The sequence below is a fragment of the Eurosta solidaginis genome, chromosome 3 (genome assembly GCF_040869045.1).
Source record: "Eurosta solidaginis isolate ZX-2024a chromosome 3, ASM4086904v1, whole genome shotgun sequence".
Classification (NCBI taxonomy): Eukaryota; Metazoa; Arthropoda; class Insecta; order Diptera; family Tephritidae; genus Eurosta; species Eurosta solidaginis.
This window is the reverse complement of record NC_090321.1, coordinates 261,751,542-261,774,030: the sequence shown is the minus strand read 5'-3', so window position 1 is coordinate 261,774,030 and position 22,489 is coordinate 261,751,542. Positions and strand designations below refer to the sequence as shown.

Below are 22,489 nucleotides of genomic sequence, written 5' to 3'. Positions count from 1 at the left end.
AATTGGGTTCAAGTCACACATCGGAAAACTTGCACAACTTTCTTCTGGACTCCAGAGAGGAATGGGGAATTTCCGGAAGAATATCAGCTGTAGTGCACGATAATGCAAAAAATGTGACAAACGCGGTTCGGAATTTGCAAAGCAAGGAAATAGGCAACGTGGCTTGTGCAGCACATACGCTGCAGTTAAGCATTAAAAAAGCCATGGAGATGGAAGACTGTAGCAACCTCTAAAAAAAGGCATCAAATTTAGTAAGTGCCTTCAACCATTGATCGAAAAGAACTGCAGCACTAGAGAAACACCTTGAGCAACTTGGAAAACCCGCACTGTCTCTAATACAAAGTTGCCCCACAAGATGGAATTCCAGTTTTTATATGGTCGAGCGGTTAATAAACCTGAGACCATCATTGGAAGCAGTGCTCTCAGATAGAGAATTTTTTGATGGTCAAACGGCCCAAAAAATGGAAGTCTTTGAGGGCGAATGGCTGAAGCTAAGTGACGTCTGTAATTTGTTGCAGCCTTTAGAGAAAGCAACAACTGTGTTGTACTCTGAAGCTATTATAACAATATCCTTAGTTCAGCCAATTATAAATAGTTTAGTATACAAACACCTCAGACCGAACTGCAATGATTCCAGTTTTGTAATGGATATCAAACACAAAATTTCTGATGACTTGGTTCAACGGTTTGGGCTTTATACAACGTTGGAAACACGATCCGTCGAACCATGTCACATCGCATCATTCTTAGATCCGCGATATAAGAATTTACTTTTTGAAAGTTCAGAGGAGTTCAGAGCGAAGATATGTGCAACGGCAAAAGAACTATATAAATCCGGCATAAACACGCCGTCAACTTCGGTCGCTCAGGATGCACCAACAGTGATGGATATACTTCTTTGTGGCGACAACATAAACGAAATGCAGGATGAGTACGAAAGATATATTTCAGAGCCTCAGATAATCCACAATTTAGAGGCAAGAATTTGGTGGAAGGATCATGAAAACCAATATCGCTTACTTTCTATGCTGGCAAAGAAATATCTTGCCATACCAGCTATTTCAGCAAGTTCCGAGCGAGTTTTCTCAAGTGCTGGTAATATTGTTAAGCCTTCAAGAAGTAAACTTAAACCATATCTTGTATCAGCTTTAATATTTTTACACCAAAATAAAAAAAGTTAAATATTTACACAGATTTTAGAACTAAGTCATCATCTACATATATATAAATAAGAAAATCAACTTTATGTGACACTGAAATGAATAATTAAGCAAAGATTGTTTTTATTGTAAGTATGTATATAAAAGAAATAAATAAATAAAATTTTATCATGAAATTAAAAAAAATTGTTCACTTTGAACGGCAAAGGTTAAGGTTTTTTGCTTTTTGAATGTCTTATAACTCGAAATAAGCCTCAAAATACTACTGATTATTTGTGATAAGTGATTTGTCTTCTGTTCAATACGGAGTATAGGTACCCACACCATCAAAAAAAAAGAAGATGGTATCCTCATTTTATACTTTCCATTGTTTCGTTTTTTATTTATGAATAAGTTACGCGATGCAGGATATAAAAGGACAATGCTGGTTAATATTTATTGTTAACGAAATTTCCAAGCGCGGCATTTAAAGAAAGACAAAGAACATATACATAATCGATTAAAAATTCACAACTAAAAACCGAAGGAAAAGTTTGCCTGAATATTTCCATCTATGTATATGCAAATTTATTTTAGAATTACCTACACGTATGTATTTATGGTTGTAGGACTGTGATCAGCCAGTAGCAGTAGTTAGGTCAGTCAGTAGCAGGTAGAATACACGAGTATGCCCACATACAAGTATTGCAACAACCAAAAGATTTAAAAGAAAAAAATTTCATTCGCAAGCAAAAATACTCAGCTAGTCCAAGCATCAACAAAATTAAATAAAAAAATAAACATAACACCCACACTAACCGTAAAAGTAGGTGGGATTCTTATTTCATATCACCCTTTGCGCATTTTCTTGAATACATATACATACACATAGAGATACCCACATGCACTTGTATATGAATCTAATTTCAAAGGAATCTGCAAGAATACAACATGTACATATGTTAGAATATGCTTATATGCACATTTGGGTATTTATATTACAGCGTTTAACGCGTTCAAGGACAATCAAAATTTTAAGGAGCGGCAAAAACAGACAGACAGCCGTTTTTGAAACTAGTCGCTAATTCCACTAGAATTTTGTTACGTTTAAAATTGATTGCTTCAAACTTTATTTTAGGAAATTTTTTCAAAAGTTTTCATTAAGTTAACATTGACCTTAAATAACTTTTGATCCATCAGACTTCGCAAAAAATGTTGACAATGTCATGTAAACTTATTTTTTTAATGGTGACCAATTAGATGTTTATACAAACCAAACGATATCAAAACAAACATTTTCCATACAACTTACATACATACATATGTATACATGTATGTATATGGGAAACAAAAATCCCTACCATATTACCATTTCCACACCTGTTTACTAATAAACAAAGTTCTATGATCAGTACAGTTGTAAACGACCCCGATAGCTATTTCTAGCTTAAGCCTCAAGCACAACTTTGGTTACGTAAATATATGTAACTAAATAAATGAATATTAACAAAGCAACCCCAAACAAACAAAAATATATGCATATATGCATCTATACACACATAAATATATGTACGTATAAATATATATGCATGCTCATCTGCACAAGCGATGAGCGTAACATAAACGCAATGTCTTTTATTTTACTATTCCAAGTATCCGGATAGTGCGCACTATCCGGATAGTACTATCCGAATAAAAATTATCCGGATAGTACTATCCGGATAAACGAATAAAAAATCCGAATAAATATTATTCGGATTACGAATACCTGGCGAATAAAAGAGTTTATTATTCGGATAATTTTTATTCGGATAGTCCCACCCCTACTAATAATATAGTGAATAAAAATTTATTTGAAGCCTAAAAGAACAAAGCGAACTAATCACAGCTGAAGAATATTTAAAAATTAATTTTTTTTTCTCGTTTTTTTATTTTTTTAGAAACTTATGCCTAAATGTACACAAACTGATATAATTAAAAAACACATTGATTCATATGTAAATAAGAAAATTTTTTAATTCAGACATATATTTGCATAATTTGTGAGTATGTAATTGACAAATATTAGATCTCTTTCCCTTTCAAGGTTTCTTAGCGTTGCAGCTGAATATTTCCTTTATTTGCAATTTTATTGGCTGCTAACTAAATGAAAATAGAAAACATTAAAATTTCATTTTTATTTTTTTATCTCTTATTTTTTGTGTTTTTAATGAAAATCTTTACTAACAAAAGAGTGATAGTTAAAATATACTTTTTCTATTTTGGTTTGCTTTACATTCTACTTTTTGCAAAATGTAATAAGTCAAAATATTATTGTCATATTTTTGCATGGTATTGAATATTTAAGTGTATATGTGATTTAGTTATTGCGAAAACGGGATATTGTTAATATATTAATACTTTGTCTTACTCCGTTTTTAAGACTTTCTTTGTTTAACTTACATTTGTACTGCCGTTCATAGCAAAAAGGCAATAAAGTTCACTTATCTTGTTTGGTTGATTTTCCGACAGGGTGGATAAATGATGTATATTGGAACGATTTTCCGTCATCCCTTGTCAAATTTGGTTTTGAGACAAACCGGTTTCGACGTTGTGCCATCATCAGTGTCGATTTTCGTTCTGATCTGTTGTTGTCGTTTGTCCTGTATTTATAGTTCGTAGGTATATGAGCAAGTATTGTCAAATTGATGCTTGTGTATATTTAGTTATGTGTATGTGTTGTGTGTTCATTCAGAACCGAGGGTGGTTTACTAATCGATTTGTGTGACTGACTGGGGTAGGTAGAAATCTGTGAGTTTAGTCGTTTGACCTTCTTTGTCGGTTTTTTGTTTTGGTGTGTTAATTGTTTTGTGTTTATTTGTTGTTGTGTGTTTGTCTGTTGTACCGGTGTGAATAAGTTGTTTCCTGTAAACAAGTTTTAAAGGCTCGAATATTGTGTCAGAAATTGTGTTTATCTGTTCGTTTATTATTCTACCGTCGAATGTTTTCTGTTTGTAGATTTCCATGTTTTCGAGTACGTTGAGACGTCGGCCCTTTTCCTGTATGTGAAGAATCCTAACTGTTTTATTGATGTTTGCTGGGGAACATTCATTCTCGACCATGTGATTCGCGAAGTTAGACTCGGGTATAATGTTTGGATTCCGTATTTTTTTGTTGTAATCTCTAATATGTTCTCTGAACCTCGTTCTTATTTGCCGTCCTGTTTGTCCTATGTAACTATGCTGGCATCCGCACGTAAGCTTGTACACGCCGTGGCTGCTAAACGGATCCTCTGAGTTAATGTTAGTTCTTAGTTTTCGCCCTAGATTGTTCGATGTTTTGAATGCTGTTTTAATGTTGTATTTTTTAAAGAAGTTTGCCAATTTATATGTTGCTTTTCCAGTATATGTCATAGTCGTCCAGCTATTATTTTCCTTTTCATTATTTCTTTTTGGTTCTCCATTTGTCCTTCTGAGCTTATCTACTAGTGCTTTTTTATATCCGTTGTTTGCAGCGATATTATATATGACCTCAAGTTCTCTCTTATATGCCTCTTGTGTAAGAGGTGTTCTTTCAAGTCTATGTACCAAGTGCCTTAATGCTGCATTTTTATGCTGTTGAGGATGATTTGAGGTATTGTGTATTATTGTGTCGGTGGCCGTTGACTTTCTAGATTTCTACCTACCCCAGTCAGCCACACAAATCGATTAGTAAACCACCCTCGGTTCTGAATGAACACACAGCACATACACATAACTAAATATACAAAAGCATCAATTTGACAATACTTGCTCATATACCTACGAACTATAAATACAGGACAAAATATAACAACAGATCAGAACGAAAATCGACACTGATGATGGCACAACGCCGAAACCGGTTTGTCTCAAAACCAAATTTGACAAGGGATGACGGAAAATCGTTCCAATATACATCAATAAAGTTCACTTAGTGCTTTTTAGAAATTTGAAGGTCAATAAATTTCTGCGATTACAATTTACTCATTAACTAAACAAATTCTAATTTCAAACTCATATCGCAATTTAAATAAGGTTTTAAATTTAATGTTTACAAAAATTTTAAATTTCTCAAATAAAAATTAAATTTTTTACGATTCCACTTTTTTACAATTTACTGCCTTTTTGCTAAGTACGACAGGGTAGATATTTAGTTGGGTGGCGTTTCAGTATAGATATATCGTATTTTGCTTTCAACGCACAAAACATTACAATTTTTCGAAAGTCACATGTGTTTTTAAGTCTCTTTATTATTAAAAACAAATTTAAAAATTAAACAATTTTTTTTTTTTTGCTTTTTATACCACTGTGCGTTTTTAATTTTTACTTAAGCTGCAGACATTGGTGCCATATCGGTAACCGTATTGGTAACCTTATAACAGCTGCTTCGACCAACCTTATGGGATTCAATGCAATCGATTATTGGTGCCGCTAAGGTCGTAACCGTATCGTAGCCAACCAATTGGTTTTTGGTTTTCCGTCGTAACGATAAACAGCTGATTACGTTAGGGATACGACTACAGCGTTACGAAATACGGCACCAATGACTCTTACTTTACTTAAAAGGCATGGTTCAATTATGTACAGGTTGGCTCATCTCATCAGCTGATTTTATTTATGTCATTGCATGGTCGAAGGGATTGTCAAAAGGAGATGGCAAACTCAAAATGAAACCAACAAATTGGCAACATTTTACTTACACATACAAAAACTGCAAGTTTTATGTTTCCATTCCATACCATTCGCACCAATACCAATACACAGATTTTGACAATTTGAACAGACATATTTTGTTGCTTTACAGATGAGCCAACCTGTATATAGTTGAACCATGCTTAAAAGGTGAAACATTTCTAAATTCTGATAAAACATTAAAAGCTTAAAGCACATTGTTCATTTAGACTGTAGGCTGCAGCTAAAGTTAGTGAAGCATTACCTCCTAATGGAAATCTTGTTTATGCAAGCTTTTGTTTGTTAATATCAAGAAAGCTCAAATTTCAAACATAAATAAAAGAACGCTAAGCAAAAATGTGAGAACCCTTTTTCAAAATTTTCTCTCCATATTTCATAAAGTTTACATTTTAACAATGGAGATGAAAGCTTTAAAATCGTGTGAAACAGAAAATTAAAGGTCATAAATTGCTGGCTAATACTGTGACAAATTTTTTGCCTCGTTATTCTAAAACCTTTACTTCAAACAATAAAAGTTTTAATTTCGATTATATAAGCTTTTCACTAAGTTTTTTTCTCTCCTGTCACAGTGTTGCGACGTTAATAAAAAAAATCAGCTGAAAAAGCTTGAACCTTATTCTCTTTCGTAAGTTAACAAAAAATAGAAAGACTGTTATTCATTTGACAGTGAAAGCTCTTAGAACTACAAAAAAGCCTACTTAAACTTCCAAACTTTATGCCAATAAATAATAGCCCATTATTTTTGAAAAGGTTCAGCACCATAAAATTCACACAGTTCTAAGCTTCGGTAGAGCTTTACAGCAAGAGACATCAAATTTATACGGCTTTTAAAACGACTACCAACATGAAGAAACTGAATAATTATCAGTAAGCTTGTGCTCTCCGAAAGCTTATAAAAAGCTTGCAACTACAAAAACTTTGCTGATTGATTTTTTAAATCATTCTACAACCAACTCTTAATAATAGAGCATTCCAAGCATAGCACAATAGTTGTATAATTAAAATTGGAATCTCCCACAAAAGCTTTCAAGAAGTTTAAGATTTCCTTAAATTATAAAAAAGGCTTATCAGTAGAGAGATAGATTTAAATTTTGTTTAAGCTTTTAAAGTTAAAAATAGCTGTAACGATTATGAGATAAACGAAGCGCCGAACAATTCAAGCAGCGCCAAGCTTCGATGCAGCATCCTAGCAAGCAATGGCTAATGAAGAAGTATTTTTTTTTTTGTTAAGCTTTTAAAGTAATTCCAATATTAAGAGGAATCAACAGTATTGCCAGAAACCTGCTGCCCTTAGAAAACTTCTTAAAATTTTGCTGCGTAAAAGCTTTTAGCTGACACAGCTATCCGAATTGTTAAAAGCTTTGCACTTTAAGGCCTATCTGAAAAGCACGACCGATGAGAAAAAGTCTCAATAAATTTTCACTTATTTTTATTATAACATATTTATGGAAAGCTTTTACTTAATAAAAACTTTGGTAATATCTTAAGTCCAAATTTAACATTTTGCAAAGTCCATTTTAAGCTTATACGATATAATTTACGAATACAGATAATCAAAGCCCTTTACATATCATTTAACAATTATAAGAAGCTTTTATATAATGCATATTTAACTTGCTTTAACCTATTATAAACTTTTCAAAACTTTTATTCATAAGAGCCTAAGGGTTGAAAATTGGAGCTAGAAATAGATATCTGATACTCGAGCTTGCATTATTTTTGATCGGTATAAATTCCTCAAAGCTTTTGATACATTCAAAAAGAGTTTTACTTATTAATATCCATTAATGAAATTATCTCGGAAATGTTTAAAATTTGGTTTTTATTTTTATTTATATAATTTAAGAGCTTTCAAAGCTTTAAGTAAAAATCGCATGACCCATTAAGAGCTGGAATTGAATGTATCGTTCTATAAATCTGTCAAAGCTTTTTATAGATTTATAAAGCTCGAAAAAAAAACTGTTTTGGGAAACTCAAGTCGGATTTCGACTAATATGTACTATATTATGACAAACCTTAATTTTCGTTAACAACAAAATATTTAAAACTTTGGTGAGAAAAAATATGCATAACATGGCGAAGTTGCTACAATTTTTTTGGAAACTTTTCATCTTGCGCATAACCAGAGCGAATTCAGTACAAGGTGATGTATGCTTGACTACTTGTTCATGAGGTTTTTTGTGCAAAATTCGGTACAGCCGAATGTCAGCAAAACGAAATCAAATCCTATATTTGCTTTGATTTGACACTCTATTTTACGGCGAAATGTGTTGAATGCGGTTATTCGATCAGTTTTAAAGCTTTATGTACTCGGGATTCAATGAGCTTTTAATAAATAAATCGTGATAATTGACACAAAGGAATACATAAGACCAAGGTAAAGCTATACAAGTTGAAAGCAAAGAAGCGGAAGACACCCGACTTTGCTGGCAAGCCTACTTTGAATGCGAATTGGCCGGAATAGTCATAGGTGCCGCACGAATGCATTATTGAGAGTACATCACGCACGACTTCGGGACGTAAAACTTTCTCTTCGGTGGTGGGACAAATTCCACCGTTAGCTAGTGTGGCGGCAATAACGGACATAGCTTCGCAGGTTGTCTCCATGGAGCAGCACTGTTGAGGAAAAGAAGTAAGAAAGTTTCGGTTAGAAGTTTGCTGATTTGTTCGTTTTAATATATGTCCCAAAAATTAAAACAAATTTCAGAATAGCATAGAAGAGCTTTTTTCCTTAGCAGAGGGCGCTGCAGTGACGTCAAAGTTCCAATTGATGATGTGAATGGCAATATTTCGGCTAAATGTTTCTAAAGAAAAACGATGGACAACCACTGAGCTATTCAAAAGCGGAAGTGAAAAGAGGTAAAGAGGATTAACTCGGACGAAATCTTGTTTCCAGATGGGAATTTAAGTATGCTTCTCCCATACAAAAGGACAATCCCACGCACCTCGACAGTTAAAGCTCTATTAGCCTATAAGAAAAGCTGAAGCCTAAAAATTAAATGAACTAGTTGGAGCTTTAGATCTATTAACAAGAAAATTTGTATGAAATGACAAATCTTGTAGAAGATACACCCAATAAAGTTCTCGGCTTTTATTACTGATCGATTAGCTCGAACTATTTTAGGACATAAATCATTTGTCTACAGAGACCAGCAAAGTCCTCGGAAATCACCACATGAGTACTTGTGAGCCGAACGAGGTGGGTCTGCCTATAAGTCTATCAGAGAAGCAATAAATCATACCTTACAGATGCTTTAAATGTGATGTGCGATTTCCCGCCGATTGATCTCGTTTTAAAGAAGACAGCGGTAACTCAGGCTTTGAGAGTTCGGTCTCTGGCAATCGCGTACATATAGACAACGTCATATCAGCCACAATGAGTCAAGGAGCGCAGAATATTCCCGTGGTAGGTGTGCCTGTTGTGAAAGACGACTGATTTTCTAGCACGGCGAAGCAGTCCGACCCAATTCATATTTAGCCAGGGACTGCTCACATCCCCAACACTCTCCTAAACCTTCGAGGAGTGTTTTTGTGGTTACAGCTGACAAACTACAAGAAGGCAGGAGAAGCTCGTTTAGAGATTTGACAGTTCAGTTGCCATGTTCGGATTCAAAAAACTTTCGAGGTAGGGATTTTGCAACACGTCCCTATCTATGTGTCTTCCGGACTCGTCGAGTGTGGTAAAGCCCGAGATTTCGACTATATAGAATGCACGTAAAGCATTACTGATTACAAATCGTACCGTTAACAAGATAGCCGTCTTCCCCGATAGCTAGACCAATTTTTGCGCTTTCCAATTATCCAAAATAACATAAAGTCTGGTTGGTCAGTTAAGCCACTCCCCATGAAACTGACCGGAAGCATAGTAACATAGAGGGCAGCGATATAGCTCATGAGTTAATACGGTTAATTCTGCCATTAAAAGCTTCTCAGCTTCTTTGCCTTACAAATGCACTCACGTCACATCAGTTTGTAAGAATAATTAAGAAGTAACATTACGCCAAATTAGAAGGAAAGCTTGGTTTAGATCTGCTAGTGCCAAGTTATTATTATTATAGGAGGAAGTGGTGGAAAAGAACAACATTCTTTGCGAGACTCCCATCAGTGTGCTGGCAGCATTTTTCATTGGTTAATTCACAAGATGTGCATTCAAAATGTTGCATTTCCGCTTATTGAAGTAAAAGGGAATGTGCCTCACCAGCCACAAAACCAACCTGATCGTGACGGGAACTTAGTCATTGGCGGCTAATATAACACATGTGATTGAAAGTTTTAAGGACCACGGTTTTGCGGTCTGAATCAAAGTTATTGAAAGACCTATCTTTATGGAAAATAATGAGGAGAAGATATTGTGTCCTTGGCTTCCGCGAATCCTCGGAGCACTCATCCAAGGGTGGGCACTTTTTTATTCATACTTCATTATTATCATAAATTAGCGCTTAAGAACCTTGGCGATTTTGGCCGTTTCGTAACAAATCACGCCAGTTATCCCTGTTTCGAGATATTTTACGCCAATTGGGAGCACCGAGGGAGGTCTTCCTCTACCTGCCTTTCCCAACTCAGTGGAGGGCTCCTCCTTTTCTCTCGAATACTACAAAAGCTCATCGTCCATGATTCTGAGACATATATCAGGACAGGTATTATGAGCCACATATAGGGTGTGATTTTCGTTCGTAGAGAGAGGACTTTACTGTGTCCCAAAAAGACGTAATCCTTCACACTCTAGAGTTTATGTCCCTCAACAGTGACGTAGCTGCCAAGGCGCAGCAAGTACTTCGTCTTGTCTTCATTTGCCACAAGATCCACTTTTTTGCTTCATTGCCTAATACCAAGAAGGCAGAACTCACAGCGCGTTTATTCTGGCCAATAATATCAATATCATCAGCATACGACAGTAATTACGCCCTTATAATAGATTGTACCAAAGCAGCACACAATCAGCTTCTTTTCGCGCTGTCAAATGCTGCTTTGAAGTCGACGCAAAGATGGTGAGTGTCGATTCTCTCATCATGAGTTTTCTCAAGGGTCCAGCCATTGTTAAGATCTGGTCGGTAGTAGATTTCCCATGTCTGAAGCGCAACGACAAGGTCCAATTAATTTGATGACTATGTGTTTCAGTCTTTCGCATAGTACGCCAGATAGAAACTTATAGGCGATATTAAACAGGCTGATACTGCGGTAATTGACGCGGTTTGCGGAACCGCCTTTATTATGGATTGGGCAGAGTACCTTAAGCCCCAATCTGATGGCATGTGCTCATCCAATCTTATGTGGCAGCAGCTCTTTTTTACTTAAAAACTTCATTCAACTGCAAGCATAACTTGAGCTCGAAATATGAATTCCGGTATCAGTACTGACTCTGTAATGAGCTCAGTAAATTTCCTGAACTATTTAGTTGAACGACTCTTAAAATATATTTACATATGTAGTCCACACCAAAAACTCTTTTTTACTTCACTTTTTAGCTCACCTGAAAATAAAAGTCCATGACTTCCTTTAGATTAGTACGCTTGGGATAGCATTTATTTTCGCGCATATAAAAGCCCAAAGCATAATTACGATCAGCAGCCTCGCGTTCTGACAAAAATACAGCGTTATTGAAACCAATATTTTCACCACCCGACAAGCGCTTGAACCACTGCAAAGTATAATCAAATTTCTCAGCTGCTGTCATATCAGGCTTAATCAAAGCCTGTAACAATGAGCAGGTAAGTATGGCGCCAGCGTTGATCATGGGATTGTGTGGCTTATCTGGAGATGAGAAGTGAATAAAGAAAATTCAAAATTATGATTCTGAAATACAAATACATACAGATCTAAATGAAATCAAATTACACATCTTCACAAACTTACTATTTTGATCCAAGACCAATTCATTGAAATTACGGCCACTTGGCTCTTGCCCAACATACGAATGCACCACTTTCGGTCCCAGCTTCTCCAAGGCGATGGCGTATGTCAACGGTTTGCTGTTAATATAAATTGTGCAGTGATTTAAATCGATTGAAATAATTACGAACCTTTACATTTTAGTTTTCTGTTTGCTCGAATTTCGCAATAAAACAAACAAACAAAGAAAAACAACACAAAATAAGCGAAGTGGCGATTGCAGAAAGGAGATGGGTGAAGCGCCAAAGGTAGCAGAGTATCAGATTTAGTCCAAGATCGCTGGACTTGCGTCAACAGAACAGATTATCACCTAAGCTTTTTAAAGAAACTCGATGAAGATAATTTTCTATAGCGAGATTTTGTCCATTACTGATGCAATACAAATGTTGTTCTGTAAAATGTATAATTAATTCAGAAACAAATATACAAGAAAGTAAGTATTCATGAGTGTGTACTGAATGAAGGCGACGCGTCCGTTTGCGTTGATACTGCTAACATCCAAGCTTTACATGCGAACTCGGTGCGACAAGAGGGCAATTTGGATAGAATTGTAGGGTCGTCGAATGCATGAAGAGATTTTTCGAACACTAGTTAAAATATACGTTTCTTAGCCTGGTAATTACCTGCAACTTTGCAAAGTGAATGGTATGTCCACATCGCCAATAGAGTAGCGTTGACCATCAATCGTACAGATGCTTACACCCCATGACTCTGAACTGTAGCGTGCCAATTGTGGTATGTAATTGGCCACAGCACCATCACCATTTGTTTTACATTTCCAATATATATCCTCGACATCTTTGACAAAACTTACGAAATCGGGTATGATGAATTGTTGACGGAAAGCTTTCGCTATTAAAACGATATTTTGCGCGACGACACTGAAATAAGAAGAAGAAAAAGAAAAGGTCAGTAAAGAGACATTTTAAAAATGTTTCAAAATTAATGATGAAGCTGAGGTGGCCAGAACAAAAATGTGTGATCTTCTAAGATCTCTTTCGAGAACTTCTTATATCTTCTTTTGAAACTCCCTAACTACTTATAGGATGGCTGAGTTTTAACGGATACGACTGATATCAACCTTGCCGATCTGATTCAGATGCAATTAGACTGATCTTTATGATGTACGAAGACTCCGAAACCGAGCAACCGAGCATTACACTAGCCAAATTTGCGGAGTTCGTACCTAACACTAGTTGACTTGATAATTCCAGCCCCTCATACACTTCCACGCAGCTTTATTGAATAGTGGCCTGAGCTTGTGCAATATCTTTTCAGGCGCAATGACATGTGTTGAAAGCGCTTCTTGCAAGAAATACTATCTGACCCAAAGCCCATCTTTTTTAAGACATACTACGGTTGGTAAACGGAACTCCCAACAGAAAGTCACGTCTAGTACGGAAGTACGTCTTGAATAGATTTACACAACTATGGTGCGTGATATGCCCTAAAACACACGTGATTTTATCCTAAAATATTTAGAGGTGATTGCAAGCGAGATGAAACATTCCCAGACTATCTTCGACCACAAGATTGATAAGATCAGTTCCCAAATTGACATTTATTTAACCGCGTCACTATAAAATTACCTAGCTATAAGATTACTGAATAGGATTGCATAAGAATTGGTTATGTTTAAAGGAGTGAACTAGAAAATAATTGTTTTCAGTACGACTCTTTGGCTCTTAGATCCCTTGCTGTACCAGATCCTGTGGAGTATGTAATTGATGCATGCTTTCCTCCTTCTAAATACATCTACAGCTGTGACAGTAACCGCAAAATTCAATGCCAATCCTGGCAGGGGATATAAAAGGCAGCAAATGTAGAGGCGCTGGAATTCAGTTCAGTTTGATTTGAGCTATCAAGCAGTTATTGATTAAGCACGCAATCTATCGGGCAATAGTAGAGTTTCATTTGAGCTATCAATCAGTTTGGTTGTTAAGCAAGCTAGTTGCAAAGTATAAGTGTTATTGTGAAGTACTTTAATAAAGGCCATTTTTCCATTATTCAATAATGGAGTTATTTATTCAACAGTTTAGTGATTCGAACTTAGCAGAAGGGCAAATAAGAGGATTTGCAAGTAAATTCGTTACAATATAATTCCATGCAAAACTATTCATTTTGGACTTTTATATATTTGGATTAAGATAAAAATTATTTTTGGATTTTTTTACCTGAGTCCGATAGAACTAGTTAAACTCGGACTTTTAAAAATAAAAGTTCGGAAATAAAAGTTAAATCCGGACTTTTATTTTTTAAGACCAAAATAAAAGTCCCGCTTGATAACAAAGAAACGGCTTTTTTTTGGTCTTAAAAAATAAAAGTTCGGATTTAACTTTTATTTCCGAACTTTTATTTTTAAAAGTCCGAGTTTAACTAGTTCTATCGGATTCAAAAAATAAAAAATACAGATTTTACTTTTATATGTGGACTTTTATGGAAAAAGTTCGAAAAATAAAAAGGATGCATGATTCGACATGATATTGCTATAAGGATACCCGGAAATTCAAACATTTTGACCAGGACTTTTTCGACTCCGAAAAAAAAATCATTATTTTCCGTCCCTTAACAAAAGTGTGTTTGTGCGCCCTTTATCATAATAGAAAGTTCAATGGCTCACACATGGGCAGAGCTTTCAAGAATAAAAATGCCATTTTTGAAGTCAAAAACGGCCGTGTATACCTTTTTCATTTTGTGGACGCTTTAACCTTTCCAGACCAGCTCATTTGTTCTACAGTTGCATTCAATATTACTGTGTATCAGCACTCATATAAGGCTGATACATAAGTGCTGCTCTACCTGAGTGCAAAATATGCAGCGTTCAGTAGTCGACTTTTGTTGTCGACCCATTAGATCATGGACTTTACTGCATCCTGACTGTTTGGGAAAACTGGAGTCCGTATTGCAGCGACTTTAACTGGCAAGACACTAGAACGATCAGGCAACTTGAATTTCTGGTTTTCCTTTACGTTGCGAACGTGTGGATAAATTGACTTCACACAACTATAGTGCGTGATAGAGAGTTCATAACCTACATTCGTGCCAAAATGGTAGAACGTGTTGAAGTTATTATTCTGGACAATAAAATACTCATGGAAATCTCTTTTGCCCGCTATGAAGTAAAATCTGACGAATTATATTCAGCTTTAAATTCAATGTCAATGCAGGTGTTTTTATATGATCTGTGCTGAGCCCAGGGTTGTTCGCTACCCAACGTTCCAGCAGTGCTTAGTGCGCTTCCAGATACGTGTCATATAAAAGAGCATAGGCTTAATCAAAATTTCGAAGTGATAGTGTACAGTACTAAGGGAGAGGCTCAAAAAATTTCCGATTACCATCGTGCAGCGTAGCAAGAGCCTCGAAGTTCCTCAAGGTTATACTCTCCGGGTAGGTATTGGAGTGCCTTTTCAGACAAATTTTGCTGAGTCTGCCAGTAGCTCGTTTAATGAAAATGTAAAGACGTTTGGGAGCCTTTGCCCTAGGCAAATAATTCCGTGTAGCCTCTGGTATTTTAGTTCACAAACCACTGATAGTCGCCTTGGTGTGGGCTTGGTCTGTCCATGGAAAGAATCTGATCCGAAAAAAGCTAATTTTGCTGCCTGCATTTTCGAAACTTTTTTTTAAATAACAGTTTAATGCATGGATATCTGGGCGAAAAATAGAATGGTAGCTTTCCATTGGTATTGATATCTCATATATCGGGCAATAAGCACCACCTTACATTGGTCGACCAACACTCAATCAAGGTAATTAGTTCGACTATGCACTTCGATGTCATATAGGATCCTCACAATAGGACCTATAACTGTATACTTGAATCGTTTCTTATATTTGATATTTATTATTCCGGAGGAAATGTTTCAGACTTTCCTTCATATAAAGTGCGCATAGTTTTATTTTTTATATGGAAGAAAATCTGAAACATCCCTCGGAACAAAAATTTTCAAAAATCAATGAAAATTTTGAGAGACCTAAAACTTGTACTTTCAAGGACTAACAATTTATAATATTCAAAAAACTCTGAATAAAAAATTCGAAGTTTTCGAAATTTTTTTTCAAAACTGTTTTTGGGACTGGCTCTCATAATTTCATTTACAAAATTCATGGAAGTTTTTTTTTTTAATTTTGGAAAATAAAAAAGGAAAAGTGTACTTGACGACATTTGATAAAAATTGCCACTGCTAATTTCTTGTTCATTGCTGTATATTGAAATTGATAGTTCTTTCTGCAGGTGGCAACACTTTTGAATATAATTTTCACAAATTTATAATTAACATAGGTTTAACTTACCCTTTAAATGTTTCACGATTCAAATTTTGTGTCTCCGCCGATGAGCCAGTCTCATAATTAGACAACTTATGCACTTTCTTTAAATTATCCATCATTTCGCGTACGCGTGGATCAGTGCGCCTAATGCCGGTGGTCTTGAGTGCTGCCAGAAATTTGCCCATCGAAATGAGACCCGTCTCCTCATTGTAGAACATATCGAAGAGTACATCCTCGGCATTGCGCTGTTCTTGTTCGCGATGGCTGTTTTCAATTTGTTCACAATTTTTTAAAAACAAAGAAAGAAAGTAGTGAAATAATTTAATAAAAATCTTGTAGATAGTTAAATTAGTAGTTTGTTTTTATTGTTGGTTAATAACAGTACAAGCAAATGTGTTTAACGTTAGCAAAGTGAAAAGTTGTTAGTTAAAAAATGTTGATATATACGGCAGTTTAGCTAGTATCATTTTGAACGACATGCAAACCTACAAGCAACTGTTCAACGCCTAACAATTGGCATGCTGGTAGGGGTATTCACTAAGTTGGGTAGCAAAGAAAATTTGTTTGCTTTGTTTTGCGCATACACCTTACTTACTCCCCTGACCTAAATTAGGACTTAAATTCTTAAAATAAAAATAAAAAAAGGTTTTCATCATTACCTGAAGGATTTAAGTTGCTTATGAAATTTTCTTAAAAAATTAGCGAGGATAAGAGCAACCAATCAAAATTGTGCATCATTTCGCTAGGCAGATTGCTTTGCCGAATGCTATGCTTGTGCAGCGGTAACATCACAATTTTAATGTTGGTTTGATCAGTAGGAATGAATTAGCCATAATACCCATACAGCAATCGGTATGCATATATAGGTCTCTATGAAAAGAGTTCTTCTACATTTGCGGTTTTATTAATTCATCATTTTCGGAACTAATCAAATTATGCTTCTGGACTGTTCCAGAATTTATTATGTAATGAAATTAATTTGAATACCTTTGGACTTAAAAACATCTCTTTTCAGTTATTCCAGCACTAGGCTACAAATGAAACTGACTTGCACTCATTGAAACAAAAAAACTATCCTTCTTTTTCATAACATAAAAAGCTGTAGATGTCGGGATATAAAATATTGGGTTTACTGTTTTCACAACTCTCCGTATTTGTGCATGGGAATTTAGTTTCATATTATTTCTTATAGAAAAATCCTTTTTTACTTTGCACAACATTTTTTTTCCTGGAAGCGTATAAAGACACTGAAGATGGAAGAACGCCGAAACCGGGCTATCCACCAATCAAATTTTACAATGGTGGCTGGAGCGCCGTGCAAACGGTTTTCTTTGAACATGTTGGACATTTTAAATCATCCCACTAATGTTTAGAACTTTGGATTTGACTTTTTTCTAAAGTTTTTCACAGGAGTTCAGAATTTTGCGCAAATGGTCTAACTCTATTGCATTGCAAACTTGCGTATCATATTTTTACTTACGTATCATACTTTTACAATACACTACCAAAATACGCGGCTATGTATTTGCTACATTGGCAAGAGATCACGTATCTGTAGAAAGAGGTCTTGTGGACTGTACCCATAGGGATTCATCGGTCCGACACTGGCCGAGCAGGCAGAAACAAGTACAATTTGTATCTCCATAAGACATGCTTAAGTAAAAGGCATGACTCCAACCCATATAAAGAGTTCAAAACTGGCTATAACTGCATATTTTTGTGAGACTCATCCCGAATTCACTCAAGACAAATCACACTTTTTGGAAAACGTTAATCGCTCAGCGCTTAATATTTTTTTATGTGTCAAACTTGCGTCTTCCACCAACTGATTCCACTTTGTGCTGGCAAGGAAATGGAAAAGAACCATCCATTTTCAAAAGTGTATAGGAAGTGTGTTATTTGCGCGATTGGAAATGTTACTGCGAGTGAGAGTGGAAGAAGAAGAGGGAGGGAGATAAATGGAATAAGATACATGTGTACAAAAATATGTAAGAGAAATGGAATATAAAGGTGAAAAGAGCGAGCATGGAATAGAAAGTGAAGCCTTACGTACTTTATGTCGTACGCTCTTAAGTATGTCTGCTTAAGTTTATATTAGAAAGCTGTTACGTGTTTGATTTAAATTTAATTTCATGTGGTGGTAGATATTTTATATGAAATTGGATATAATATGCTTTTTGTAATTTTTTTTTTTCAAAACTATAGAACATCCTTTCACTGTTTGTGTATTCGTTCAAAACGACTTTTTAAAATCGAGCTAAAGTTTTTTTTTTTTTTAATATGGACCACTTTGTTATGCACAAGGAAATAACATTATTTTTTATTCTAAGGTTTATGACTAGGGTTTTCTATTTTTTCGGTTGGTCATTTCTCAAATCTTCCAGCATTTTTCCTCTAATAGATCATTTCAACTTCCTGCAAAAATAAAGTTGCTGCAAACAATCTGAAATCAGGTCTGAAATCAGCTCCCCAATAAATTATTTTGGTCTTAACATTTCATTCAACAAAGATTTTCTTCACTTGCGTTATCGATCGATTATATGGTTGTTACTTTATTGCCTTTTTGCGTACTGATCCAGCCGACAAAGTGAATACCCTTATTGTGCTTAAGTGCCAATTGACCAAATTTCAACAAAATATAGCAGAATAGCAAAGAAACAAACAACTAATGTGAAAATGAGTGGATGCATCAAACAAATACAACATTGTAGTCAGATTTATAAATGTATGTAGTACTAGGGTGAACGCTGTAAATGTAAGAAACGATTTTTCCCCCCTTCAGACCATAACACGTTGATCAGACATATATCTTAGCTCTGACTGGAATCGGTTAAAGCATGTTGTAAAGGGATCCAAGCTGAGATGATTCATAAGGACAACACTATTGTTCAAGTCGTGTGTAAGTATGTTTAAGAAAATAGTTACGATACATAATGGCCATAACGATCTATTCACTTTTATTCAACACTCTTTGGGCACTTAAAGTAAGTAGCAGATAGTTTTCAAAAGATTTCACTTGATGATTCTAGTGTCTTACATATTAACATATTGATTCCAAACATACTTCGATGAATACATATTAAATGTTTGTATGTATGTTTTTTTTTTTTAAATGTATGTTAATGGAACTTTATTTATTATTATTTTTTTTTTTTTCGTAGTCAAAAAGTTAAAAAGGATGTAAAAAGAAATTGGCGAATAGCACCACATAATCGCAATAATTTTTCTAATTTATCTAATGAATAAGTGAATGAAGGTGGTAATGAATGAGTTAAGATGATAAACAAATTTTTTTGTTGGTCATTAACGTTGTAAATAGGCACCCTGATTGCAGCCCTGCAGCCAACTGCCAAAGTAGTCAGCAAACATTCTAGTTCATTGACTAGAATTTGATGGGGTTATTCATACTAGTCAGTATATGAATAGTTCATTGGCAAGAATATTGTCAGTCGGACTCAATGAAATGCGCGCACGCTTTCTGCCGGCAATTTTCAATTCATACTACAGTTAACAAGACTAGATGTTGTACAAATCAACGGGCATAGAAACATGTGTACATAACAACTCACCGTTCCATCTGCAGATAAAAGAAGCCTATAGGCCCAGACGGAATAGCTATACCGTTGCTAAAACACCTTTGGCATAAGAGCATAAGCTACCTAACCCATATTTTCTACTTGTCGTTTAAGCCTTTGTCATTTCAGAATAATGGAGAATAGCAAGGATAATCCCACTACCAAAACCTGGAAACCCAGCTAACAATGGTGAGGCGCATCTACTGATATTCTTCTTGCCAGTAGAGAACCGTTGGAAAAAGTGCTGCTTCCTTTATTTAAATGCAAATCCTCCGCTAACCAGCCATTAGCATGCCTTCCGTACAATGGAAATCGCTTCCACCACGCTAAATGCCATTAACACCCAGATAAATTACGGACTGAACCATCTAAAACTCCATCGTTGAGCTGTGCTCGTGGCGCTCGATCTGTCAAAAACTTTTGACACCGTCAACCACTGCGTACTACTCCCAGACATAGAACCTTCACCCCTTGTCTAAAAAGATGATCCGCAAATTAACTGAGTGACCGGCAAGCGTCGGTTCAATTTATGAGCCAAACCTCCAAACCAAGTAAAATTAAACAAGGTTAGGCACAGGTTGGTATACTATCCTCGATTCTACTTAATTTATACATTTCAAAGCTTCCGCAACATGCCCTGGCCCCTTAATAGGCGAATTAGTTTCAGAAACAAATAGTTGCACAACCAGTCTTTCTGTTTTCTTGAACTCACGCGATGCGACCCAGTTAACGATCACTCTGTTTAAGACAAGCAAGGAACAGATGACGTAGATATTGAACAAACACATCGATGGCGTTACACTATCAACTGTTAGTCACCCAAAGGTCCAAGGTATAACACTCGATGGTACTTTTACCTTTAAGGCACATGCCTCCGAAATTGTATATTAAGTGCAAAGCCACAACAAAAACTCCAAGTCGTATGCCGCACAATTTGAAAAGCAGTTGTTCGGCCGCTCATGTAGTACGCGTCGTCGTTGGTTGGTTGCCACACTTAAAAACCTCACACAAAAAAAGGTTGTAGGAGTGCCAAAACACTACACTCAGAACTACCACGGGATGTCTTTTTATGACCCCTGAATACAACCTACATTGTGAAGCAAAAAAGCTCAACTTAAATAAGCATAATGAAATGCCGAATACAGTTTTTGCTGAATTGTCGCAAAGCGGGACATTCCAACAAACAACTGCTTGATATAGCCCCGCCTTCCAGAGAGATAAGGAATCATCACTAAGTATTACGAGATATGGCACCTGCGCACTTAGCCTGTTGATCCAGATAAACATAAGGAGGCCCTAAGCCTAATCCACACTGAGTGGGATCTTCGCTAGATCGTGGCCGGCGAACGCTGTTATCAATATAAAAAATAAATAAATGTAAGGCGCGATAACCTCCGAAGAGATCTAAGGCCGAGCTTCTCTTCCAATTTGCGTCGTGGTTCTCTTGGTTTTCCCTACAAATTGGCCGGAAGGGACCTACATGTTTTATGCCGACTCCGAACGGCATCTGCAAGGCAGATGAGTTTTCACTGAGAGCTTTTCATGGCAGAAATACACCCGGAGCGCTTGTCAAATAGTGCCGTGGGGCGACCCCGCTTAGAAAAATTTTCATCTAATTGAAAAACATTATTTCTAAAATTTTGATTTTGCTTTGCCCGGGGTGTGAACCCAGGGCATACGGTGTGGTAGGCGGAGCACGCTACCATCACACCACGGTGGCTGCATTATCAATATACTCTTGCTTAAATAAGTAGTATGTCAATTGGTATGATATTGGTGTGTATATAATAACTAGCTGGTGCTCTTCGATTTAGGATAATTAAATATGATCTATTTCCTCTTCTTATTGCTATTAAACGAACCAAAAAAAATTCTCAAAAGAATACCTCTTTAGTTTCTTGTATAACTTCCGAATGTCAGTGGCCTTTCAGAAAACTCTATTGGGCTTAGTTTGTATCCCAGATACAGTTTCTCATGACCAACTTGAGCTGTAATTCTCAGATGAGTTCCTTTTTCCGAAACCCCCTACTATTCAAATCATTCGCTTGGATAAGTACCTTGTGCTCATAATCACATTAGTATGCCCCATGTTGGGCGCTATTTTATCCTCATATGCGAAAAATATCGAAGTTACAAAATCTTACAAAGAGAACACACTAAGAAAGTAACAAATAGAAAAACAGTGACTAACTCACTTTCGAAACGCATAATAAATAGTAAAAACTATTGTCAAAACTACATGTGTTAATAATGTGACACAAAAGAGCAGGGGGCAATTCTGGTTCTACGAAGGCAGCACGTACATACAAACATAAATAAAAATTCCATGTACTTTTTTTTTGTAAATCGATGTACTAATGTCAAAATGGTACTGCGCCAGATGTTAAAGTGTCAAATCATATCAAAAAAGTACCAAACAGCTGATTTCCGGCTCTCACATGCTCCTGGTTCCTCCATGAAAGTGTTAAAGTGAAAAAATTTCATTGTAGATTTGCAAGCATTTGACATTTGGTAAGAAAATTTTTTTTATTTAATTTCATATAACCAGAATTGCCACCCAGTTCACATAATAAAAATAACAACAACAACAAGATATTAAAATGTGTAAGGCGCTGTTATGAAGAGTATGATTTCTAACTTTTTTCTTCTTCAAGCAGATAATGTAATAAAAATGCGATGAATTTCATGAAAATAATTTTTTTTTATAAGAATGATGAACATTTGATAAGAAGAAAACTTTCTAAATTTCGTAGAACACTTTTTGTTTTAGGTTTTTTTTTTGTACTCACGGTCGCATCGATAGGTAACGCTTCTGGAAGCTACACCAAAGCGAATTCGTAAATGCGAATTGATAAAATGGAAGAAAACAAAGTACGCAAATACATATAACAGTGTTTAGAAGCATTGGAATATGACCAATTTAAAACAA

The 22,489-nt window shown here is 35.7% G+C and overlaps 1 protein-coding gene across 1 annotated transcript in view; it reads right to left on the bottom strand.

The window, feature by feature from the left end:
- Positions 1 to 1,243: 1,243 nt before the first annotated feature.
- The window catches only part of GLS (Glutaminase), a 77,218-nt gene continuing 55,972 nt past the window's right edge, over positions 1,244 to 22,489 (bottom strand). The window contains exons 3-9 of the mRNA XM_067777231.1: positions 22,350 to 22,379; positions 16,010 to 16,249; positions 12,343 to 12,600; positions 11,684 to 11,799; positions 11,301 to 11,581; positions 8,220 to 8,446; positions 1,244 to 1,253 (exon numbers count right to left, since the gene is read on the bottom strand). Of these exons, the coding sequence (XP_067633332.1) occupies positions 1,244 to 1,253; positions 8,220 to 8,446; positions 11,301 to 11,581; positions 11,684 to 11,799; positions 12,343 to 12,600; positions 16,010 to 16,249; positions 22,350 to 22,379 (1,162 nt within the window). The remainder of the gene's footprint in view (positions 1,254 to 8,219; positions 8,447 to 11,300; positions 11,582 to 11,683; positions 11,800 to 12,342; positions 12,601 to 16,009; positions 16,250 to 22,349; positions 22,380 to 22,489) is intronic.